The sequence below is a fragment of the Hemitrygon akajei genome, chromosome 3 (genome assembly GCF_048418815.1).
Source record: "Hemitrygon akajei chromosome 3, sHemAka1.3, whole genome shotgun sequence".
NCBI classification, from domain to species: domain Eukaryota; kingdom Metazoa; phylum Chordata; class Chondrichthyes; order Myliobatiformes; family Dasyatidae; genus Hemitrygon; species Hemitrygon akajei.
In genome coordinates, this window is record NC_133126.1 from 118,110,598 (window position 1) to 118,137,905 (window position 27,308).

Below are 27,308 nucleotides of genomic sequence, written 5' to 3' on the forward strand. Positions count from 1 at the left end.
TCACAGCATCTTCTGCTGACAGAACACATTCTCTGCAAAACAAAAAATTGGTCAACAGTGTCATTTTGTTTTCTCTCTGAGCTGCTATGGGTTATCAAAACACTCACCAATGTGCAAAGTAATAAAAAAGTTCTACAGTTTTGTTTGAACTGTATTTACAATATAGTTAACTGAACTCCAGTTGATCATTTAATGGTAACAAATGCATTTTGGCATCTTAGATACTTTAATTCTATGCAGAGTATCACTAAGGGTCTAGAAATAAACGAGCTCTCTGTCCAGATGTACATTCGGGCGCTTTGCTATTACTTGCTCGGAGAGTGCTGGGCACTGATGCTTTCTGCTGGATTGATTGCCGGGAGGGTTCGTACTTTGGTGCTGCTTGTGCATGTGAGGGGGTGGGGTCTTCGGGGTTCTCGTTTTTTTCCTGTCATTCATTATTTGAGGGTTTTCTTCTGTTTGATGGATGTTTGTGAAGTGTAAGAATTTCAGGTTGTACACTGTATACATTCTCTGCTATTAAATGGAACCATTGAACCTTATACTGAGTCAACAAAAACTGCTCCAGAATTATGACCTATTGCAAAGACTGTAAATTTGGAATTCTGTAAAAAAAAACAGAGAATGCCAAAAACACCCAACGCATGAGGCAGTCTCAGTGGAATGAGAAACAGAGTTACCATTTCCAATAATGCTCATTTTCCTGATATTGTTAGCCATTCCTCTTCCCACAGATGCTGCCTGATCAGCTTCCAGCATTTTTTGTTTTAGTTTGGTTCCAGATATACTTTGACTCAGTGACATCAATACACTGTAACTATAAAAATATAAATAATGATGCCAGCAGCCAGCCCTTTTCAATGATTCATGATCACAAACAAGAAAGAACACACAAAACAATGTTACAACGCTGCTTCCTTCAGAGAAGGACAGATTCTACACGGGTATCATTTGCAAATGTGTAAGAGGGATGGGAGAAAAGGGTGAAAGAGAAACAATGTGGGAAAGAAAGAAGGTCAAGGCATAATGACATGAGAGACAAACTAACAGAATAAACAGATAAGTGCAAGAGAGAATGAATGGAAACATTGGTAGATAGATAGCCAAAAGATTATGCAAGTGAAAAGACCCCAGAAGATGATGTATACAGAGAACAGTGAGGTGGAAATAGAAAAAGAATGAGAAGACATGGCTATGTTCTGACTACATCAGATATATAAGCATCAGAGTGTCAGGGATCAACACTGGTGCATCTCAGGGGTGTGTACTTAACCAGCTGGTCTACTCGCTCCATATACTCATGGCTGTGTGGCTAGGCATAGCTCAAATGCCATCTATAAATTTGCTGATGATACAACCATTGTTGGCTGAACATCAAATGGAGACAAAAGGGCGTACAGGAGCGAGATAGACCAGCTAGTTGATTGGTGTCACAGCTGCAACCTTGCACTCAACATCAGTAAGACCAAAGAGCTGATTGTGGGCTTCAGAAAGTGTAAGATGAGGGACCCATGAAAAATCCTCAGAGGGATCAGAACTGGAGAGAGTGAGCAATTTCAATGTCAAGATCTCCAAGGATCTAACCTGGTCCCAATATTTCAATGCAGCTATAAAGAAGGCAAGACAATGGCTGAGGAGAGTTAAGAGTTTGAGGAGATTTGGTTTGTCACCCAAGACAATGGAAAACTTCTATAGATGTACCATGGAGAGCATTCTGACAGGATACATCACTGTGATATCATGGGTGGGGGGAGGGGGCAGGGGGAACTACTGCACAGGATTGAAAGCAGTTACAGAAATTTGGAAAATTAGCCAGTTCCAGTTTGGGTACTAGCCTCCATAGTATCCAAGACATCTCCAAGGAGCGATGCCTCAGAAAGGCAGCGTCTATCATTAAGGCACACACTCAGCAATTCAGGAACAAATTCTTCCCCTCTGCCATCTGATTCCTAGATGAACATTGAACCCTTGAACACTACCTCACTTTTATTATTTCTGTTTTTGGACCATTTTAACTAATAAATATATATATTATTCTTACTGTAATTGATTTACATACAAACTTTGTACTTTTTGCTACATTATCATGTATTGCATTGCACTACCACTGCTAAGTTAACAAATTTCACAACAGATGCCAGTGATATTAACCCAAGTCTGATTCTGATCAAGCAATGCAGAGCCACTATACCAGATGTTAGAAGACAGGTGCTCCTCAAACCAATCCTTTCCACTGGAGAAACAAAACACTGATTGGTTGACCACTTTGCAGAGCACTTGTGATCAATAGTGTGACAGTGAGCCTCCAGCTTCCAAGCATTTTAATTTCCCAGCCCACTTCTAGCTCTGTCTGTGACCTACTGCACTCTTTCAATGTCCAATGTCCAACTCCAGATCAACTCATTTTCCATCTTGGCTCTCTGCAGCTTTGAGAACTCAATATCAAAACTTATAAACCACTTTATGGCTATGTTGACCAGTTCTGCTAATCACTTAGTCTGTTTCTTTTTACTTTTGAATTTTCTAACCTGTTGGGCATGTCTCAAAGCTTACCATTGGCAACAAATTACTAAAACAAATCCGCTTCATCTAATCGTAACCCTTACTGCCTCATGATTTTATCTTGCCATTTCAAAGATATTCTACTTGTTCTATTCATCCTCCACCTCCATCTTTTTGCAGCTGAAAACTGATCTGTTTCCTTTATCCCCCAAAGCTGAGGAAAGATCCAGGACCCAAAACATTAACTGTTTCTTCTTCCATGGATGCTGCCCAATCTGCAGAGTGCTTCCAGCCTTTTCGATTGTTACATTAGAGTAGATGTCAGTTGTTGGAGGAACTGCAATGTCCATCAGTAGGCCATAGATAGAATACTGAATGATCGTGTATCATGGTGGCAGAGAGTGGAAGGGGGTGGGAGTTTTTGTATTTGCTGGAGCTTAGAAGAATGAGGGGGAATCTCATTGAAACTGATCGAATATTAAAACACCTAGACAGGGTGGAAATGGAGAGTATGTTTCCTACAGTGATGGAATAGAATCAAAGGGCACAGCCTCTGAATAGAGGGATGTCCATTTGCAACAGAAATAAAGAGGAATTTCTTTAGCCAGAGAGGGTAGTGAATCTCTGGAATTCATTGCCCAGATGGTTTTGAAGGCCAAGTCACTGAATATATTTAAGGCAGGGGTTGATAAGTTCTTGATTAATCAGGGTGTCAAAGGTTATGGGGAGAAGGTAGGAGAATGAGGTTGAAAGGATAATAAATCAGACATGATGGAACAGTGGAGCAGACTCAAATGGGTCAGGAGCCTAATGGTCAAGGCAGGTAAAGTTGCAAAATTTAAGATGCAATTGGATAGTACATGGAGGGTTTTGGGCTGAATGTCAGCAACTGGGGCTAGCAGTGATAATGCTGTGGTCAGTATGGACCAGTTGGCTAAAGGATCCTTTTTGTGCTGTATTACTTTATGACCCAATGTCACATGGGTGAAATTGTGATCAAACAGGAAAACTATCAAAGGATACCATGGGCTTTTAACTAGTTAGAAAGTTCAGGGGGGAAAAAAAGCAGATGGAACTTACTCTGGATAAATGTAAGGTGCTGGATTTTGGGAGGTCAAATGCAAGAGGAAAGTTTACATTTCGTGGCAGGATCCTTGTGAGTATCGATGTACTGAGGGGTCTTGGGGTACAAGCCCACAGCTCCCTGAAATCGGCAACATAAGTGGATGGAGTGGAAACGGAGGCGTGCTGTCTACTCTTATCCTGTTAAACTTTCAGCCTGATGGAAGAGACCATCTCCCCCTCCTGTCGCTCTGCAAAGTTTCGTTCTTGGGTTTCCAATAACTGACAAGACACATGAGGACTCACCAGCCAGCCGGTGGAACTCAAGCCATTGTGAAGGAAACAAATGTCATCTCTGCACATTTGTGCAAAGCAACAGTCCCAAAGGAAGTGGGCAGCGTGAGCTTACAGAGGATCACTTTCATTCAAAGAATGTGAAATCAAGCTATTTCAGCAGGCCTCTCAGCTATTTGATAGTGCGCTTGCTTGTAAAATAAATACACACACATCTGAATTTTAATATATTTCCTGTCTGCTTCACTGCTGGCTGTTCTGTGGCTTATCAAATGTGGCACTCAGGCAGTTCAATTTTAATCTGGTAAAGCTTCGTTACAACTGTCTTATATCATGACTCTGCTCATTACAGTGTGAGCCCGTGTAGGTGTCGCTAGGAACTGTTCATGTCTGACCGAGCATCTTAGGGTTCGGGATGAACCCAGATGTGTATGGACGCAACGCATTGGCACTGCTCCTGGAAAACAAAATACTTGGGCAGGAATGTACAGGCTCGCACCCATAAACCAATAACTCTGGCAGGGAGGTGCAGAATCGGCACTAATATTCCAAAGCCAATGGGAAAAGAATAGGGTGTTGCATAATCAAAGCTTATACACTAATCAATTACAAGAGGGTAGGGTTCATCAGGGACAGCACTGTTTAATCAGCCATCCCACTGGGCAGTCTGACTTGCAAAGCAGCAAAGCTTCTCGTACGTTGCCAAGATAACGTGGAAGCCACTTTGAGGGTCAACGTCTGGTTGATTGCCAGTTACATCCACACTGCTCAACAGAACTTACCTTCTGCATAAGAAATCCTTGAAACTGAACTAAACTAAATAATGACTGAAGAGATCAAGGATCAATTTATTCACCATATACATTCACATGTATTAGAAATTTGCTGTGGTGCGGTAGTGCACCATGCAACAAAAACATTCAACAATTATTTAAAAAATTAAATATTCAAAATATAAAGTTAGAGGTTAAAGTACAGATATGGAATAAACTGTGGATAAATACATAGATACCAGCAGGTATTTACAATGTAAACAGCATTGGAAAAAGTGGTATGAAGTATTTACAGTGCAGTGATGGGGGTAATAGATAGAGGGCAGTTGAGGGGGGAGCGGGAGGGTGCTAACTGGAATGTTTGATCAGATTTACTGCCTGGGGGATGAAACTTTTAAGATTGAGTGAGCTTTTTATTTTAATAGTCCTGTCGCACTTTACAGAAGGGAGATTTTGGAAAAGGCCATTTGCAGGGTGGATAGTATTCCCAATGGCTTTTCCTGCCCGTTTCTTTGTCCTGCAAATGTACAAGTCTGCAATGATGGTAGACTGAAGCCGATAACCTTTGCCGCTGCCCTGACAGCTTTGCTGTAGTTTTTGTGAATTGTGAGAGGACGCGACACCAACCCAGACATAGCTGATGTGAGGCATTCTCTGTAAAGGAAGTGTAGAATTGTACCTGTATGTTCTGGGGAAGATGAAATTTTACCAAATGCTGCAAGAATTACAGCCTCTACCAAGCCTTTATGTTAAAGAAGGAGATATGATTCTCCCACATGAGGTCCAGGAACGAAATGGTGCCACTGTAGAGTTATTGACGGTGTGTGCGTGGAAAGAGAAACGTTTCTCCTGAAATCAATATACATCTCCACAGTTTTGAGGGCATTCAACTCAAATTGCTGATGTTTATTTTATATTTTTTAAACCAGTATATAAAAGGAGTCAACTAAAAAGTGTTAAATGATCCAGAATTCAAAATTTTGAATGGATAAAATTTGATGAGAGATACTGAGTCTTTAAAAACCAAACCAATCACATGCCAACTATTAAATCTATCAGCTCTCAAAAATAATGTCAAGGGAGTGCTCATTCATTTGAAATAGAATTTGTTTTTCCTTTTTTGTGGCTTTCCTCTTCACTGTCTCTCAATTGCCTCCCTATTTGAGTCAATTACATGGGACAGGGTTCAATGACATTCTCTGGATGCTCTGTAGGACCTCTCAGCATACCACTACTTGATACCTCTCTTCCATTCTCTTTGGTGGGCTGGAAGTCCGTCATCAGTGAGAAACATATTGAACATTCAGCTAAACACCATCGTATCTTAACCACGTTCAAAGAAAGGCCCCCTGCGTGCTAGCACAAGTGTTGATAGGCTAGTAACCAGGGTGTCTGGGGAAAGGGGCCGGAAACCTTGTGGCGTGGAAAACATCAGCCGAAGGACATTGATGGAAGGTGGAACTGATGGAATCGGATAAGAGATGAAGCTTCAGAGATAGTTGCAAGTCTAAATGACCACTGTGGACACCCAATCAGAGGGCTATTGCCAGGGCGTGGGAACTGCTCAGAAGTGGTGGCAATCACGCAAGTAGGGACATTGACAGTGAGGTGGGGAAAGAAGCAAGCAGGAAGGAAACTACTTAACAGATCAACAGCCTACGAGACAGCTGACGTCTGCAGCTCCACAGCCTCTAATCAGGGCTTGGGAGCATTCACTGCTGAAAGGGGCCCCTCCCATCCAGGTAATAGTTAATTCCGTTCAAGCGGCTTGCGACTTTTGAAAGTCTTGACCCATAAGAGTTTTACATAATTGAGAGGTGGTAAAGATATCTGTGTAATTCAGCCATCAAAATCCCAGATGGTTTTGGCCATTCTACTGCTCTTCCTTCCAAAAATACGATCGGGTGCTTAATAGTCAGTGGGCAAAAGACCGGTTTCAATAAAGCAGGGCTCTCTAAAGTGACCCCAGAACAAAATCAGATGGATACTAAACTACATCTCAGCTCAGCTAAAGACAAATCGGTCAGAAATTATATCCATGCTTTCTTAACAACAGCCCTTGAACAAACCGAGAGCTCAGAAAGATATACTTTCACCACAACCTGTATAAATCAAACTTTAACCACAAATTCCCAAAGCTGCTTTATAAGCACTTAAGGAGAGAAGCAGAATGATGAGCCACTTTGCACTGAAACCTCCCCCCCGCCCCCCCCCCCCCCCACTGCTTATCAGCTGCAATATTCCTACCTTGGAAAGCCCCGCCATTCTTTTCAATTCTGTATTTCAGTTCAAAGCTCAGGAACTGGATGCTCTGTAGGACCTCTCGGCGCACCACTACTTGATACCTCTCTTCCATTCTCTTTGTGCAACAGGTTGGCTCGTTGTGCATACAGATCTGTAAATCCCCATCTGTAACAATAAGGAAGGCCAGTCAGTAGGGGAGACACACAAGGGAAGGTCAAACCCGACAGAAAAATATTGAAGTATTTCTCATAGAAGTGCCCAAAGACACATGGAGAGCATTGGGAATCTTGCTGTGCTGAAATACATTGCTTGAATGGTAAATGTGAAGAAAAGAGCAACAGTAGGCTTTGTCCTTCAGAATTTCACTTCGATACGTGAACTCGTACGATGTACACACGCAAACCTTACTCTGTACTTTAGAATGGTGATAAGTGGAATGTGACTGACTGCTTTATTTCTCTGGACAGAATTAACAATAGATGAGCTTTGAACAAATATATACATCACATATATTAACTGCAGAGAGAGTGTAAATAGCAGGTACCTTTTAGAGAGGGTACAGTTTTAGAATAAGGGGCTGATCAATTCAAACTGAGGTGCATAAAAAACTTCAGAGATTTTTTACCCTCTGAAAAGAAATTTCTACCTCAGAAAGTGGTGGAGGCTGGATTATTAGAAGTGCACATTTAGAGGTATTTAAATGTTTGAAAGCTCAGGAAATGGACTGGCACAGAAGGGGACATAAGGTCACAGCTAGATCAGCCATATGGCAATATTGAATTGTGGGGACATTTTGAAGGGCCAAGAGGCCTACACCTGCTCCAATCTTCTTGCATTCTTGAATCCTTGTCTCCATTCTTGAATCCAACTTGGATGGGCTCTTGGTTGAATAAGGTCCTACAGTCACAAACTCACTTCTTTCACTAACTAGGCTCACACATGGGAAAACACAAAGCAAGACATGGTACTACGCCATCACTGATGCCAGATAGTAAATGAGGCTGCAGACATTGGCACGGCAGCAGAAAGCAAACTGATAGAGGAACTCAGTGAGTCATATAGCCTCTTTGGGGGAGAGGGACCTCAATATTTGCAGCTGAGATCCTGCAGGTTATTCATTCATGTGGGAACCATAAATTAATCTAATCCTATCCTAACGAGCATTCACGTAGCAGGTCGTTTTCCAAGAGGATTCACCAAATCAAAGTACAGAAAATTGGTATGCAGATAGGAAAAGCAATCAAAACAGCTGATAGAATACCACTGTAATCTGAGCATTAAAAGGCAGGAACTGATAGCCTGAATGTATAGAGTCTCAGTCTGAGTGAATTGTTGCATTGTGTTTGATTTGGAAGCTGTGCCTGCAGAAAGGAGAAGAACAATATTGAATTGAACTGACTTTATTACTTATATCCTTCATATACATGAGTAAAAATCATTACATTACTATAAATGTGCAATTTATAGCAATTTGTACTAAATAGTATGTACAACAGGACAGTCAATACAATATAGAAATACAATTGTGTCAGCATGAGTTAATCAGTCTGATGGTCTGGTGGAAGAAGCTGTCCTGGAGCCTGTTGGTCCTGGCTTTTATGCTATGGTACCGTTTCCCGGATGATAGCAGCTGGAACAGTTTGTGTTTGGGGTGACTTTGGTCCCCAATGATCCTATGGGCCCTTTTTTACATACCTGGCTTTGTAAATATCCTGAATAGTGGGAAGTTCACATCTACAGATGATCTGGTATTTAAAGAGTTAAATTACAAGGACATGCTTCACAAACTGAGCTGGTATTCCCTCAGGGGTTAAAGGTTGAAGGGTGAGCTGATCAAAGTGCTTCAAGTATTAAAGGATTCTATAGAATGAATAGAGACTATTTTAGCTGATATACTGAAATGCATTCCTGGTCAGATGAACTGAACAGACAAAATAGTATCTGCTTCTGCAACCTCACCTCCTCAATTCAATTCCAGCAAAGTCATTTCAGAAATGCCATACAAGCAAACTCACAGTATATTACATGGTAGGATTTGATCTTTAATGTTAACGTTGATTAATGCTGATCTCATATATATTCACATGTAATAATAAAGCACCTCCTATGTTAATAATCTTTTTACATTCCAGGGACAAACTGTCTGCTTCCACTTCTGCTCCTGGTAACATATTCCACACATCTACAACTCTCTGCCTAAAAAAAACTTGCTCAGTTGTGATTTATTGATTCGTGCAAATATATGTTTCACTTTGACAGATGAACGTATATTCTCATTGATAGATTATCTGCTCCCTTACCAATAATTCTATAATCATAAAAATTCAAGTGATATATTAAAAGTACAAATCCTATCAAAATCATAGGTTCTTCAAGTTAACAGAAGCAACAGAAAACAAAGTCCATATTCTGCCAACCCATACAACAGATTTCAATGTGGGACTCCAAGGGCTAATTCATGCCATCTTAAAATTAAAGCTTGCTCATTTAGGACAGAAATTCAATTGAAAATTGCAAGCTTTGTTTTAATTAAGAGTAGTAGGAAACAGAAGTAAATGCAGATAAATTTGCTGCTACATTTCCTACTTCACAAGGATCAGACATCGAAAGTACATTATTGTGAGCATGCTTTGGACATTCTGTGGGAGGAAAAAAGCAGAATTATTGCACTCTCTCTTTTCAGCTTGGAGGTGAATGTTATAAAGGAACACAGCAATCAATATGATGACTTTACCAAAACAGAAAGCACTGGAAACACTCAGAAAGTGAGGCAGCATCTGTGGAAGGAGAAATTATTAGTGGGAGTAGATGGTGCCAGCAAGCAACACCACCAAGGACAACATCTCCCAGACTGTTCACAAGATTACTTCTTTCACCTCTTATGTTTCTTTAAATGTGGTTCTGCTTCTGTTGGAGCCTGTGATCTACATTTTGTGCTGTGTTTTTTGGCCCGATAGTTTAATCTGACACTTTGTTATCTCTGAGGGTGCTCCATGAGGAGGGAGGCCTCAAGGCCAAGAGGCCTGGAAACAGGCCGCGAGACCATAATCGACTCCACTTCTTGCCAATCTCATGGATTCAAGTGCCAAGGAAGACTTAAAGCATCAAAGTGAGTACGAAAGGTGAGTGTGTCTAGTGCCGACTACCACTCCCTCACTCACTGTTGCCTGAGGAAAATGTCTGTGTGTGACGGTCTCCCTTTCTCGCTTGCTGCACCTAGAGGAATGCCCCTGCATTCCGATGGTCTCTCTCTTCCCCACCCCCTCCCCAAATACTGTCAGATGATTTGGACCCTGAGCAAGGTTTCATCGATGCCGTTTGTGGATTAGACTCTGTAGTTCACATTATGAAATGTTTCTGGTCACCATTTTTTTTGCTATCCTGGGTGGTTTTGAATCAGGACGGCCTGAAGAAAGCAAACACGGAGCCGAATTGAATATGCCTGCAACTTTGTGTTTTATAGAGTGTGTGTGTGTGTGTGTGTGTGTGTGTGTGTGTGTGTGTGTGTGTGTGTGTGTGTGTGTGTGTGTGTGTGTGTGTGTGTGTGTGGTGTGTGTGTGTGTGTGTGTGTGTATGTATGTGTGGTGTGTGTGTGTGGTGTGTGTGTGTGTTGTTTTTTTTTTGAACGGGTTCCATGGTTTTCTTTCAAGGCTGACACGTCTCAGGGTTGTATGCCGTGTGCGTGCTTTGATAATAAATATACTTTGAATCTCCTGCATCTTTGTAACTATTAACTTCGTCCATTGTGCTCTGAGTGGACTTGGGAAGGGAACTTATGAAACTGCAAGGGCTAACTGAAGGACAACAGCCCAACTGGCCACACGAGCTGCCTGCCAGTCCACTGCACTGCAGGATCCACTGTCACAACGAGTGGGATATTCTAGTCTTTCATTTTCTCTGCTACATGAAACTGGAGCTCACTCAATATTCCACTCACTATATCCTGACTTTCACCAAGACTGCTTCACGCTCACTACTATATGCACAGACCCACCAGTCCAGAAAAATGATTATTTTTCCTTTATCCTGTGCAAATCTCCAAGTACATTTTTCTCCCCATTTGACAGTTATATAGCACAGAACTGGACTTTTCATCCACGCCAGCCTCTTTGCCCGAATACTTGAATCCCATTTGCCCAAATTACGACTGTATCCTTTAATATTTTGCCTACTTAAATGATTCTCTGAATGCCTTTTAAACTCAGTGGTTGTAACTGTTTACACTACCTGCTCTAGCAGTCAGTTCCAAAGATCAAAATTCAAAGTAAAGTTGTTATCAAACTAAATCTGTCACTTTATACAACCCTGAGATTGGCTTACTTGCAGGCATACACTGCAAATCGAAGAAACATAATGGAATCAATGAAAGACTGCAGCCAACAGAATGGACAAACAGCCAATGTGCAAAAGACAACAAACTGCAAATACAAAAGAAATATAATAATAAATAAATAAGAATCAAGTATCGAGAACATGAGATGAAGAGTCCCTGAAAGTGAGTCTATAACTTGTGGAAATAGTTCAGTGATGGAGAGAGTGAAGTTGAATGGTTATCCTCTTTAGTTCAAGAGCCTGAACCTGGTGGTGTGAGTCCTGAGGCTCCCGTACCTTCTTCTTGATGGCAGCAGTGAGAAGGGAGCATGATCTGGGTGGTGGGGGTTCTTGCTCATGGACACTGCTTTCCCACGACAGCACTCTACACAGATGTATACAATGGTGGGGAGGACTCTACCCATGATGGACTGGGTCATATCCACTACTTTTTGTAGGATTTTCCATTCAATGGCATTGATGTTTCCATACCAGGCTGTCATCCAGCCAGTCAATACATGCTCCACCACACATCTTTAGAAGTTTGTCAAAGTTTTAGATGTCATACCAAATTTTTGCAAACTTCAGCAGAGGTTCTGCTGTGCTTTCTTCGTAATTGCACTTACTTGCTTGGTCCTGCACAAGTCCACTGAAATGATAACATCTGGGAATTTAAAGTTGCTGACCCTCTCCACCTTTGATCCCCTGATGAGGACTGGCTCATGGATCTCCAGTTCCCTCCTCCTGAAGTCAATCATCATCTCCCTCATCTTTCTAACATTGAGCGAGAGGTTGTTGTTGTGGCACAGCTCAGCCAGGTTTCCAATTTCCCTCTTATAAGCTGATTCATCACCACCTTTGATTCGACAGTGGTCAACAAACTTAAATGTGATATTGGAGCTGTGCTTAGCCTCACAGTCATAAGTCATAACATATCAACCACTTTGTTTTAAAAAAATCCTTTCCCCTCAAATCCTCTTTAAAACTTCCTCTTATCTTAAGCCTATGCTCTCTTGTTTATGATATCACTACCATGAGGTTGTCAAGCTGAGGAGTGGTAGTGGGGACAAGCTCCTCACGGCATGCACCTCAAATAGCCTCTGACAACCAAGTCCAACTCCTGGCCTTCTCGTGTGGCTTAGCCTCTAAGCCCGGTGGAACTGTTTCTACTGACAGGAGAAGGGGCGAAGGCGGGTCCTGGTGCCTTAAAACCAGTGCTTCAGGTAGATGGAGCTCGTCAGCCTGGGAAGGTAGTCCAGCTAAGAGAGGGAAAACTCTGATTTCAAACCTCCGCTGCCTTGCGGCCATACCCACTCATGGGAAAGGCTTTGGGAGCAAACCCTGAGGACAAATCCGGAGCTGGAGTCCCTAAGGCAGTCCGACATTGCCTCCAACCTCACTCTGGCAACTCCTACAACAACACTGGTGCCAAGCTGTACCAGTCCTTGCCCTTCCCATGGACAACATCGGTGGCGAGGAGATGGGAGACTAGCAGCATGGGCAACTGCCGGTATTCCATACAACCTTGCCCAGGCCCGCGCCCTGGAGAGGACACTCCAAGACTTTCCAGGTGCAGATCCATGGTCTCGTGAGACTAACGGATGCCACACACACATCATGAGAAAAAGATAATGATTATCTATCCTATTTATGCCTCACATAATTGTATATTCAGATCATTCCACAGCCCCATTCACAACAGGGGGAACAAATCCAGCCTACCCAATCCCTCAGTTTAAATTAAAGTCCTCAATCCAGGCAACAAGCTGGTTAATCTCACCCGTACTCACTCTAGCAAAACCACATCACTCTACCAGTGACCAAAACTACACACAATCCTCCACGTACAGTCTAACCAGTGCTTTGTGATTCATGAGATTGTTCTAATTCTTTATTAATGGCTTTCATATCCAAGACGAAAAAAATGTAGTTCTGAAGGGAGGGGGCAGAATAAAGATTGAGGACATACACAGTGCAAACAGAAGCGAGGCAAAATACTTTCAATTACGTACAAGTCAGGCTTTCATTACCAGTACTGCAAGCACATTATACTGTAGGCATGTAAAGCATTACCTTGGGACTTATAATTTTCCCAAATAATAGTTTCATTGTAGAGCTAGTGTTCTCAACAGGCATTGTTGGAGCAAGGCATCAACCTAGAGATACTCATCTTGTGCTTGGAAAGCCAGAAGCCTCTGAAAATCTGTGCAAATACAGCATAAAAACCTTGTGGAAAGGACTTGCCAATGGACTTGGCAATTTCTCAAGTTGGCTGAGCAAGTTAACACACGATTTTATAGGAAGCAGTTAAGTTGTGACCTCCAAAGACTTCCATTGAACTGGCAAAGCAGACCTGGGTGCATTTGACATTCACAGCAGGTAATTGGACACTCACAATTAAGCTCCCTGTGCCTTTTTGGAAAAATGCCTAATACTGTCAGGCTGCAGATCTGTTATACTTACATTGACTTTCAGACAGCATTGCCAGAGTCTGCATGCAAGTTTAAATTCTCTAATCTACAGCTCTCTAATTTATCACCAGAGTGTTCTTCAGAATGGAGTACCTGGCTGAGTAGTAAAGATCCATAATGATCAGCTAGCTGGTGTGTTCACTGAGATCTTTAACCTTGCGCTTTGACAGTCTGAACTACCTACCTGCTTCAAGCAGGCTTCAATTATACTGGAACCCAAGAAGAACCTGGTAACCTGCCTCAATAACTATTCCCCCATAGCATTTACATCCACAGTGATGAAGTGTTTGAGAGGTTGGTGATGAAACATATTAACTCCTGACTGAGACGCGACTTAGATCTGCTCCAATTTACATACCAGAGCAACAGGTCCACAGCAGAAGCCATCACGTTGGCTCTTCACTCAACCCTGGAACTTCTGGACAGCAAAAATGCATAGATCAAGATGCTCTTTATTGACTACAGCTCAGCATTCAAAACCATCATGCCCTCAAAGCTAATCAATAAGCTTCAAGACTTGGCTTCAATACATTGTTGTGCAGTTGGATCCTAGATTTTCACACCTGTAGACCCCAGTCAGTTTGGATTGGCAACACCTCCTCCACAATCTCCATTAGCATGGGTGCACCAAAAGCCTGTGTACTTAGACTCTTGTTCCACTTGCTGTTTACTTATGACTGTGTAGCTAAGCACAGCTCCAATGCCATATTGAAGTTTGCCGATGACATCACTGTCATACACCAAATCAAAAATGGTGATGAATCGGTATATAGGAGGGAGATTAAAAATCTGGCTGAGAGGTGCCTTAACAACAACCTCTTAGTCAATGTCAGCAAGGTCATGCTCTTTTCTTGCTGTTCCCATCAGGAAGGACATACAGAGCCTCAGGACTCACACCACCAGGTTCAGGCACAGTTATTACCCCTCAACCATCAGGCTCCTGAACCAGAGGGGATAACTGCACTCAACTTCACTTGCCCCATCACTGAACTGTTCCCACGACCTCTGGAGTCACTTTAAAGGACTCTTCATTTCATGTTCTCAATATATATTGTTTGCTTATTTATTATTATTTCTTTTTTCCTTCTTTTTGTACTTGCACGATTTGTTGTCTTTTGCACACTGGTTGTCCATCTTGTTGGTGCAGTCTTTCAGTAATTCTATTATGGTTATTGGATTTATTGAGTATGCCCACAAGGAGAGGAATCTCAGGGTTGTGTATGGTGACAGACATGTACTTCGATAATAAATTTCCTTGAAATTTGAAGTCTCCTATACATATCCACATCTCGTTCTTCCCTCTCTCGTTTCCACTGACTCTTACCTTTCTTTTTTCACGATTGCATTCTCACTGCAGAACTTTCCTTCTGCTCAGTCTTCACCTATTCTGCTTCCCAGTTCAAAGGATAAGAACACATGAACAGAATTGAATAGTTCTTGTGGACTCTGGCAGCATGAACAATATTGACTTATTGTGTCAATTGGTTCAACAAAGAGAAATTACAGTTAGCTTTAAATCTGACCTTGATTTACAAGCAATGGCAATGGAATATCACCAAATACTTTATTCTCCTGCATCATAAAACTTGTACTAACTTTTTGGGCAATACATGCAAAATAAAACTATTTCTGATTAGTTTGTTGATTCAACTGAAATCTATATATGCTGACTGCTAACACTTCTACACTGGTAATCAATCCCTCATTGACAACTTCCCCCCACCCCCATCCCAATTGGAACACCTTCAATCTCCGTGATCAGAAGACAATCCTAGCTTTCTTGATCAAAACAGGAAATGCTGACAAAGTTCGGCAGATCAAGCAGTATCTGTGGAAAGAGAAATAGTCAGTGTTGCAGTTCTGGGACCCTTCAGCAAAACCAGTTATTGTAGGCAGCAGAGGAGATGGGGGAGGGCAATGGGTGAAAGAAAGGGAATTTCTTCAACTGGGTGAAATAATGGGGCAATTCGGTTCTTTTGTCTGTATGGTGCTTTGGTAATGTTGAATCATCTATACAAGTACAAATTTACTCAATTGGAGAAATTCCCTTTGATCTATCCATTGCCCTCCCCAACCTCCTCTACTACCTAGAGTAATATTAACAGCTTCTCTTTCCACAGAGCTCAACACAAAGAGCACTGGAGGTCAGGATCAAACCCTAATCCCTAGAGCTGTGAGAGAACAGATCTACTAGCTCCACCAGCCAAAGTTTAGTTTTGGATTTTGCATGGCCATTATTAACCTAACACATTCCTCAACATCATGGTGAAGGTAGTGGTATTGGGAGAAAAAGGGAAGAGTATAAAACTTAAACCCTTTTCGGACTCCCAAACAACCAATTAACCCTGACTTTTGACTGAACTCAAAGATGCAGTTAAACAAGACATTGGTTCAGTATGTCACCTTTACAATGCCACATGCTTCACCTAGAGACTATGTAGATCAGAGGTACCCAACAGTTTTTATGCCATGGACCAGTACCATTAAGAAATAGCAGGTTAGTCACAGTTGTGATTTAGGATGATGGTGCCTAACGGTACTTGCTTCTTCAGGAACAGCTCTATTCCTATCTTTGATATCTCTTTTTACCCTTTTCAGGGTTCTTTTGAAGACCCTGTGCTGGAGTTGTGGAAATGGGACCCGCTCTCAGGGCCTCGTGACCGGCTGCTTTTCAATATGCCAAGGACGCGGCCTGGAAGACCAGCGCAACTTCAGGGTGCCGGACATTTGTGGCTCTGGAGGCGGGCGGTTTCAAGATCAGTGCCGCGCCTGATGTGTCACGGGAGTACATAGAAGATCGAAAGCAATAAGCTGGCTGCTGGCTACATGCTCAGAGACCCTAATTCTTTGGGTACAAAGCTTAAAAAAAAGGGACGCAACAGACTCTTAACACCATAATTCAGTGAGTTGTTTTGTTATGTCTCCCCTCTCGCTGTGAAAGGGGGACACCCCTTTTATCCCTTATTAGGGAGAGAGAGAGCCTGTGGTATGTCGAATACCGGGTGAACGAGTAGTCTTTGGGGTGCTGCAAGTCTGTGTCTTTATTGATGCTTTGTGGCCTGCTTGAGTGCTCGGTGAAGGGTGCCGATGCTTTTTTGCTGGTGAGGGAGGAGGGGGTCTTCGCTTTGGTCCTGCTTACACATGGGAGAGGGTAGCTGGGGGGGGTCTTTGGGGTTCTAACATTTAACTGTCATTCATTCTTTGGGGCAATCTTCTGTTTTCATGGATGCTTGCGAAGAAAAAGAATTTCGGGATGTACTATTTCTCCGACATTAAATGTACCTACTGAAACCTATTGTCTCTCTATACTACAGAGAAACAGTTTTGATTGACCTTGCTACAAGTATATACATTTGGACCTGGAATTCAGAATGAGTGAAATCAACAATTGAACTGTTAATTTTTCAGGCAGCAAGAGCTCAGGGAGGTCACTTTCCAGCTTAGAAGTCAAAGAGCATTGTTCCACTGACACGAAGCAGGATGCATCATCAGCCCCATGTCCATCGGTGAACTGGATGGCCTGATGCAAGACAGCAGCATCTCAAGCAAAATCACAATTGCTGAAATACCATAGATAATTTTCCACTGTAACACAGTCATGGAGGCAAGCAACTTAACATGAAGTCGGCTGCATTGATCAAGTGCCAACCCCAGTTCTTCAAACAGTAAGAGTTTTTTTTTGTCCTAATCCAATTTCCTTACTCATTCAGCAGTTGTTTATTTTTCAAGTATCCTTCCCCTTCATATCCAATTTCCCTTTAAAGATTTACAGTTTCTGTCTTGGTAGACACTTGTGCTAAGATTTCCTGCTCAGCAGTTGGAATCTACTCAGGACGGTACATTTAGGCAGTGACTTTGTAGTGGGCCAAGAATCATTCTGCTCTTGACATGAACACACAGGTTCCACGGCACCCACAACGGGATCCAAAGAACTTCCCTTCACACGCTGTGCCGGATGATATCAGGGCTGGCAAAGAGGCAAAAAGAATCGTGAGGGATAGGGCAAGGGTTGGCAGGGGATTAAAGATCAGGAGGGAGAACTGTGGGTATCAAAGTTGCTCTGAAGCCCACCTTGTGCACGAGTGGTCCGCACAAGGTGCGGCCACATAACCCCATCAATAAAGCTTACAGAAGAGTGTGTGTCATGCACCATCACGCAGTTCCTGGATCTGCCCAGTGTTACAGGCTCAAATGTACGAAGAAGCCAGAAAATCATCAGCTTCTTGACCCACATGTTCTCCCCAACACGCAACTGCAATTTTATCTTTTTCTTAACTGGAATGCATAGCATCGCCCTTTGGTTCTGTTGAGGTGCCGTGGGAAGCATGGTCACCTGTTTCGGTGCCCTACGGACTGCAGTGTGCTCATCTGTACTGATGATGCTGGTCGAGGGGTTAAAATGTGTTGGGAAAGCAGGGAGAAAGCCCCACTCTTCTTTGAAATGATAACATGGGTTGTTTAAATGCCGCCGTTGGTGCAAACAGGCAGTTTGTTCAACATAAGAAAATCTGCAGATGCTGGAAATCTGAAGCAAAATGTGCATTTCACCTGAAAGACAGCACTTTCAACATTGTAGCATTCTCTCAGTCATGAACTGGAAAAGCAATTTATTATCATTAAAATAAATTTGGTTTATTATTGTCACATTTATTGAGACAGAGTGAAAAGATTTTTGCTTTGTGTGCCATCCACACAGATCAGGCCTTACTTGATTACATCAAGGTAGAAGAAAAAGGTGTTACAGTTACAGAAAAGAGGCAGCACAGCAGACAAAATGCAAGGTCTATGATGAGATAGAATGGGACATCAAGAGCTCCAGAGTTCATCTTTTAGTGTACGAGGGGTCTGACAACACCAGGATAAAAGCTATCCTTGGAGTCTGCTGGTTCATACTGTCAGGCTTTTGTATCTTCTGCCCGATGGGTGAGGGAGGAGGGAGTAACCAGGGTGGGTGTGATCCTTCATTATGTTAGCTGCTTTGCCGAGGCAATAGGAAGTAAAGACTGAGTCAACGGAGGGAAGGTTGGCATACATTATCCAAGTCCTGCTCAAACCAATAATGTTTTTGCAGTTGTAATTGCAGTCTGCATCGTGCCTTTAAGAGTTCGATGTCACAGTGGATTTTCTCCAGAACATACAATATACCCACCCACCCCCACAAACTCCCACCAAATGAGCTTCACAATCAGACTATGAAGGGCAGAGGATTAGAGGCAATCGAAGCATTTACATTCAGAAACTGCACAAAGAACCGGTCTGTTTAGGAACTGGGAAAGCCGCAACTGAGCCGTGAAGGATTGGATTAACAGGAAAAGCTATTGGCTTTTTAAACAACATTCCCCCGGCAAGACAGTGGGAGCTGTAATAGAGCTGGGCCTCTATAAGGGAATACTAGATTAGGGAATACAAACTGAGGAGAAAAATAGGAGAGCAAATTCAACATCATGCACTTTTGTTGGTTAAGGAGCACGCTCTTCCTAACAGCTGGATGTGGGCAGAAGAATCAAAGTGAGGAAAAGGAAATATGCCATATTGGAATTGGGGGGGGGGGGGGAAATCAAGTTATAGGAAGACGTTATTGAGAATATTTAACAACATGGAGGTTAGGACACTTCAAGGAGCTAAAGAATCCTGCAAGCATTTGATATTAACAAATATGTAATATGGGTGACAAGAATGATGTGGCTGTGATTGAAAGTGCATATGTTGTATGCAGTATCCAACCCTGAGATTCGTCTTCCCCACAGACAGCCACAAAACAAAGAACCAGGGAACCAGCTCAAAGAGAATACATCAAACCCCCACTCCCAGATGCATAAAATAAACAAATTGTGCAAACAGCAGAAACACAGAATATAAAACACAATATCAAAAGGCATATTTCAGTTCAGCTTAGCGTTCATTATCTGCAGGCTACCCTAGATCAAAAATTACCCAAAAGTAGCAACAAAAGAAAAAGAAGCGACTGGAAATGTGAACACATCATAAACGTGAATTAGAGTTCACAATCCACAAACCGTGTTGATTAAACCTTGCTCTGACACCATCGAGGATGAGAGACCGTTGTCCAGGAGCAGGAGACCATCACACACAGACACCTCCTCCAGTAGCAGCAAGCACGAGGCTGGAAGATGGCACTGAACACTGATCGCCCTCCCAATCTGCCACGATGATTTCCAATCTTCCACATGTTTCAACCAGTGAAAGACAGAGTTCATCATGGGCTTGCACCCTGTCTCCAAGCTTCCTGGCCTCCATGTTGCACACTTTGCTCGCAGCCTCATGGCACCCTCTCAGAGACAGCAGAGTGTCAGATCGTGCGATTGGCCCAAAATCACACTGCCAGGCTCTAACAGTAGCAGCACCACATCTGAAATGAAAAGAAGCCAAAGGAGTTGCTTCGTGAACCATCTTGAGGACCTCGCCTTTGATAACGCTGTTCGCTGGCAGCATCTTCCTCTGGACAACATAGGCTTTGGAGAAATCTCCTGCTGAGCATCACATAGTGAGCTGCCAAAGAATCGGTGTTTGCAAGGATGCACTGCCTTAGGAGAGTGCAGGGGCTGAAAGAAAGGAATGTTCTCCCAGGATAATACGTTGCAGCATGTGACCCGTTCCTATATGGGGTCATCTTGTTGCGGGCCACAACCAGAGTCAAGGAGGCAGATGTCCATACTTAAGAGCAGATTCGACCAGACCTGTTCCACTGTACACAGTTTCAATCACCACTGTTCTCAGACTTCACAACCACCTTCTGTTAATTCTCCCTCTCTTGGTGTTCCACCGGTGTCACTTCAGCATTTCTTACGTCTCAGAGGATCTGTCCTGGGCCCAACATACTGATGCAGCTACAGAGGCGGCACATCAGTGGCTATATTTCATTAGGGGCTTGAGGAGATTTGGAATGTCAACGAAGACGCTCGCAAATTTCTACAGATGTACCGTGCAGAGCATTCTAACCGGCTGCATCACCGTTTGGTATGGGGGGGGGGGAGTGTGGGCGGTGGGAGGGCTATTGCACTGGATCGAAAGAAGCTGCAGAAAGTTGTGAACTCAGTCAGCTCCACCATGGGCACAAACTTCCTCAGCATCCCTTACATCTTGATGGACCGATGCCTCAATGAGGTGGCGCCATCATTAAGGACCCCATCACCCAGGACATGCCCTCTTCTCACTGCTACCATCAGGAAGGAGGTACAGAAGCCTGAAGACACACATCAATGATTCAGGAACAGCTTCTTCCCCTCTGCCATCTGATTTCTGAATGGACATTGAACCCATGAAAACTACCTGACTAGTTTTTTTCAATACAACTATATGGTAACAGCAAACCTAATTCTGATTCGGATTTCATCAATATACTTTGCACCATTAAATTGTTTCACACGTGTCACTACATTCATTATTATCAGATATATTGTCTACTCTGAGCATCAAGCAAAACTTTCAATGAAGCCTGCAATGTTTACATATCAATAAACTAATCTGAATCTAATCTAACAGGGCAGTTGTTAAAGTGGCAAGAATCTTGTGGAATAGGAATTAGATAGAAGATTAGCAGGGCAGTCGTGTAAAACCGAGGTGTAGAGGAGCTTCTCACAGAAGGTGGTGAATCTGGAGAATTCCTTCACCCAGAGCATTGTGCAAGCATGATCCTTGGGGGAATTTAAAGGAGGAAATGAATATTTATTTGAAGATCAGAGAATTAAAGAGTACAGGAAGAGGAATTGAGACCCTGGAGATGAGCCATGATGATATTGAATAGTGGGCCCAGACTGAGGGGCTGAGCTATTTTTTTTTACTATTTTTACTATTTCTTTTCCTATTTGCTATTTTCTGCTAGTTTGTGCTCATGCAGCAGATGATAGAGTAGATACAAAGAGAATCAAAAACATAGTGACAAGAAGGGATGAAAGCAGTAGGCAAAACTGGAGCAATAGACAGTAGGTGCAGGAGTAGGCCATTCAGCCCTTCTAGCCAGCACCGCCATTCACTGTGATCATGGCTGATCATACACAATCAGTACCCCGTTCCTGCCCTCTCCCTATATCCCTTGACCCCGCTATCTATAAGAGCTCTATCTAACTCTCTCTTGAATGCATCCAGAGACTTGGCCTCCACTGCCTTCTGAGGCAGAGCATTCCACATATCCACCACTCTCTGGGTGAAAAGGTTTTTCCGCATCTCTGTTCTAAATGGCCTACCCCTTATTCTTAAACTGTGGCCTCTAGTTCTGGACTCACCCATCAGCGGGAACATGCTTCCTGCCTCCAGTGTGTCCAATCCCTTAATAATCTTATATGTTTCAATCAGATCCCCTCTCATCCTTCTAAATTCCAGTGTATACAAGCCCAGTCGCTCCAATCTTTCAACATATGACAGTCCTGCCATTCCGGGAATTAACCTTGTGAACCTACGCTGCACTCCCTCAATAGCAAGAATGTCCTTCCTCAAATTTGGAGACCAAAACTGCACACAATACTCCAGGTGGGGTCTCACCAGGGCCCTGTACAGCTGCAGAAGGACCTCTTTACTCCTATACTCAATTCCTCTTATAAAAGCCAGCATGCCATTAGCTTTCTTCACTGCCTGCTGTACCTGCATGCTTGCTTTCATTAACTGATGTACAAGAACACCTAGATCTCATTGTACTTCCCCTTTTCCTAACTTGACTCCATTTAGATAGTAATCTGCCTTCCTGTTCTTGCCATCAAAGTGGATAACCTTACATTTATCCACATTAAACTGCATCTACCATACACTTGCCCACTCACCCAACCTGTCCAAGTCACCCTGCATTCTCATAACATCCTCCTGACATTTCACACTGCCACCCAGCTTTGTGTCATCAGCAGACAGATTTTAGTCTGTGCACAAGAGAAACCATCCTTTTTAAACTTGAGAAAGAAAACCAGCTGCAGTGTTGCCAAAGGGCAACCGTTTCCTACAACGTGGGAAGTGGGGAACCTTGGAGCAGAGAGATGCAAAGACCCATTTACTGAAATCACTGAAGTCTTGGAGGCAAGTACAAAATGAATAAGTCTAACAAAATGGTTGCCTTCACTTTAAACTGGAGGGCAAAGCAACGAAAGATGTGTTACAGCAACACAAAGAAATTATGTGGCATGTGGGGGGATTGATTTAGTTCTGAACTGCACATGCTCAGTGTGAAGGATCTGCTCAATAAAAGATACAGATATATAGATGTACATACCACACACAGAACAGCAGGCAATTTGGTTCAGCCAATCCACACCCGCATTTATCCACCAGTTTCCTTTTCATTCTCAGACAAAACTGCCACCATTTCCTCCATCCTCTTCCCCCTCATTCAATTATGCAGTTTCTCACTTCTGAATCAACTTACCATGATGGAACTTATCAAATCCCTTACTCAAGTGCATGTAGAAAACATCCACTGCCTCAACCTCATCAAGTTCTTTTGTCACCTCCTCAAAAAACTCAATGAGTTTATAAAGCATGGCGTGCCCTGCACAAACCCATGCTGACTGTCGCAAAGCAGGCCATGCCTTTCAAATGTACATGCCTATCCCTCAGCAAGCTCTCCAAAAGCTTCCCTACCTCTGATGTGAGGCTTACTGGCCTAGAATTACTTGGATTATTCCTATTACTTTTCTTGGACAAAGACTAAAAGATTGCTGTTTCCAGTTGAGGACAACATCTTTTTCAAAGCCCTGGTAATTTCATCATTTGTTTCTTCCAATATTCTGGGATAGGTGCCATCAGACCCTGGGGACCAGAACATGTACCACAACTTCCTCGATCTTTAAATGTGCCCCATTATGCCTTCACTATTCTCTAAATCAGGGTTCCCAACCTGATTAATGGTATTGGCAATGCCATAAAAAGTTGGGAAGCCCTGCTCTAAATCTTTCTCCTTAGTAAATACCGACAGAATGCATTTATTTAGTACTCAGCCACTTAAACTAAATCCATACACAATTCCTTCCTTTACCCTTGCATGAACCTAATCTCTTCTTAATTATCCTCATTTTTTTTTTCTTCATGCAAATATGAAACGTCTTGGGTTTCACCTTGATTCCGCTTGCCAAGGATAGTAGATTCCCTCCAACTTAGTTCATAATTACTGTTGCTAACTTATTAATAAATGGTCATCTCTGCTGAAAGTTAGCAAGGCATGCAAGAGATTTTTTTTTAAGATAATCGCTGATTTTGCACACAATCTCAAAAAGATTCACTACCCCTCCACTAGTGTATCAAAGGCTGACGAGAGATATGGTAAGAGTTTTTTCTCCATTATGAGAGGTGTAGATAGGGTAAGCAGTCAGAATCTTTTCTGCAGAGTAGAAACATCAAACACCAGAAGACATGCCTTCAAGGCTAGTCGGCCATCCGGGCTTGGGGCGACGCACGAGCCAAGTTTTGTCTATTTTTTTGTGGCAAGTTTGTGGAATGGGCTACCGAGGTCATAGTTCGATGGAGTTTAAGAGGCTCCTAGATAGACACAGAGATCTGAAGGAATGGAGGAGTATGAAAGATGCACAGAATCAGAATCAGGTTTATTATCACTGGCATATGACTGACATTTGTTAACTTAAGCAGCAGCAGTTCAATGCAATACATAATCTAGCAGAGAAAAAATAATAATAATAAATAAACATGTAAATCAATCATGTATATTGAATAGATTTTTTTAAATATACAAAAACAGAAATACTGTATATTAAAAAAAAGTGAGGTAGTGTCCAAAGATTCAAACAGGCGGTCAAAACTGACATCAACATCAACACAGTATCGTGTGCTGAATGACCTGCCCAGTGCTGTACTGCTCTACGTCTGGGAATAGTGTTGATCACCAGAATGTTAAAAAGAATGTCAGATTTAAGGATACCAAGTAGGCAAGTCTTGTACTCCTTACTACATAGAAGAATATGATTTTTAACTGAAGCTTATTAATATTTCTTAGGCTAAATGGGAGCTTATTCAGAATAAAAGAATTACATATCTTGAAATGAAAAGGAAACTGGAAATGGAGGAAGGGACAAGGCTAAGCAAGTACCAGGCCAAGATTTTAAAATTGAAACAGGGAGATTTTTATCAATTAAGAGGAACTAAACCGAACACTTCCCGATCAGGCAAAGGAAGTTGATATACATCAGCCATGATCTATTTGGATGGTGTAACAAACTACACCTGGTCTTGATTTTCCCAGACTGAGGCTTTAATACAGAGCAGGAAGCTGGGATAAATCTTACCGAGAATTCTAAAAACTGGGATAAGTATTGAAAGAAGAACAGCTGTTTCCAAGTTTTTAATGACAAGGTAGTGGTCTGAATGAAGGAATATTAGTATAGAATGGGTGAATGGAATTAAAATTTCACAAATTTATTCCCATTGATCTGCTTATTACAGGGTCGATTGAAGGGGAATTTAGTGATATTTAAAAGAAAACTGTACAAATCCTTGCAAAGGAAAATTGTGAAGTCATGTAGAAGGGAAAAAAAGGAATTGGGTTGTACCTGAATAATTAACAAAGACACTGATGCTACGGACAAAGTGATTTCCTTTGGTGTTCATTTATTACAATAGAAGGATGCTATTTAACCGGTTCGATCCATGTCATTTCCCAACAGAACATTCCCATTCTCTCTCCATTTTCCTTACACCCTTATCAAGTTCTCTTTAATTCTTTCTGCTATTTGTTTGGAATAATGGATAATTTACAGTAACCAATTAACACATCATTGAGATGGGAACAGAAATGAAAGCAACCAGCAAAACAACTCGTGCAAACACAGGCAGGATGCGCAAATTGAATGTAGATAGTACTGCAGGTCAGTGTTAAATCCAGGTTGTCCCAGCTGTGGATTCAGAGTTCCATGAACTGCTTCCTAATTATTACCCCTACCCTGTATTCCCTCATGGAATGCTGTCAGATGATTAGAGCAGGTGAGCTTGCTGCAATACCAGCTTGCACAGCAGCTTGTCAGCTTTCTGTGACTAAACTCACAACATGGAAGAACGAACAGTAAGGTGTCCAAGTGAGAGTAATTTCATGTCACCAACTTATTAAAGAGGCTTCTAAAATTCTATGGAAATCTTTCTAAAAAAAACAATTAGACCATGTTAAAATATAGAGGAGCTGGAAGACAGAAGACTTTTTTTTAATCCATCAGACAGTTTCGGAATTTTTCTCCCTCATATGTAAAGGGAGAAATTAAGATTCTTTAAAATTCTACTTTTGTTCCCATCAATGAGCCACAAGGAGCAAAAAAATCAATCAGACACTCTGGGGATAAAGGAATTTATTTTCCTCATCAGATAGTCTACAATTTCACAGTAGAACCCATTCACAAGTCCACTGCCAATTTAATTCTCAATTTTCGCTCCTTGCCTCATTTTTTTTTTAATGCATCCATTGAAAACATGCCCAGCTCTGCAAGTCTTTCTGCCTAATACAGAACAAATGTCCTCGAAATCATCATGGTCCCAGTGACAAAAGAGAAGAGCTTTAGCTCGATGGTGGCCCATTTAATTCAAGCCACAGAGCAGTCTGTATTCGAAGTCTCTGTTCCAGCTTCACTGAACACTAAGGGCTTCTCCAAGGCCGTTGTCTACAAAGCCGTTTGCTTAAGACAGACAATTACATAAAAATAAAACAGTCCGATTTGATTGGCAGCCTTTGTTTTGGACTGACAACTATACAAATAAATGAGCCTTTGCTACTATTCAGAAAGGAGGAAAAGACTTGCATTTATGCAGTGCCATACACAACATTAAGTTGTTTCTAAAAGCTTTACAGCCTATGAAATATTTTTGAATTCTAATCATTACTGTAGTGCAACGTAATACAAAGCAACATCCAACGTTTATGCAGCAAAGTCCAACTCGCAGAAATTTTACAATAGAGCAAAGAAACTGCTAGAGGCAGTCTACCTCATTATGATTGGGCACCTTAATGTCTACCTGCTCTGCACTTTCTCTGTAGCTGTTGCACTTTATTTTGCATTATTTTTGTTTTACCCTTATTACCTCGATGCTCTGTGCAATGAATTAATCTGTATGAAAAGTCTGCTAAACAGGTTTGTCACCATCTCAGTACACATGACAGTCATGAACCAATTCCGATTCCAGGGACTTGGAAGGTCAGGCAGCATCTGTGGAGGCAAAGGGAAAGTCAACATTTCAGGTTGACATCCTGCATCATCATGATGTAGTGGCACAGCTGGCAAAGCCACTGGCTCACAGAGCCAGAGACCTGGGTTCAGTTCTGACCTTACTGTGTGGAGTTTGCATGATCTCCCTGTGATCGTGTCAGCTTTCTCTGGCTACTCCAGTTTACCTCCCATATCCCAAAGGTGGGGAGGCTAATGTGCTTAGTGTGCAGTGGAATCTGGAAGGAGCTGAGGCAGAAGGGAGGAGAATAAAATGGGATTAATGTTGGATTGGTGTAAAACGGGTGAGTCATGGTCAGTGTAGACTCAGTGGGCTAAAAGGGCCTGTTTTGGTGACAGGCCCTGTTTCTATGACTCTATTCATGAATGACCTACGCCCCTGGCACCTATAAAGCCTAATTTTGCACAGCTAAAGATGGTCTCTTAGATAAGATCCAAGGATGGTACTAGGATCAAAATTTTCCGCAGGTGATTTATCTACATGGCCTTCATTT

The 27,308-nt window shown here is 42.3% G+C and overlaps 1 protein-coding gene across 2 annotated transcripts in view; it reads right to left on the bottom strand.

The window, feature by feature from the left end:
- LOC140725330 (glypican-5-like) overlaps nucleotides 1-27,308 on the bottom strand; it is a 627,634-nt gene that overhangs the window by 562,631 nt on the left and 37,695 nt on the right. For both annotated transcript variants that reach the window (XM_073040657.1, XM_073040656.1), the window contains exon 2: nucleotides 6,879-7,040. In XM_073040657.1, the coding sequence (XP_072896758.1) occupies nucleotides 6,879-7,040 (162 nt within the window). The remainder of the gene's footprint in view (nucleotides 1-6,878; nucleotides 7,041-27,308) is intronic.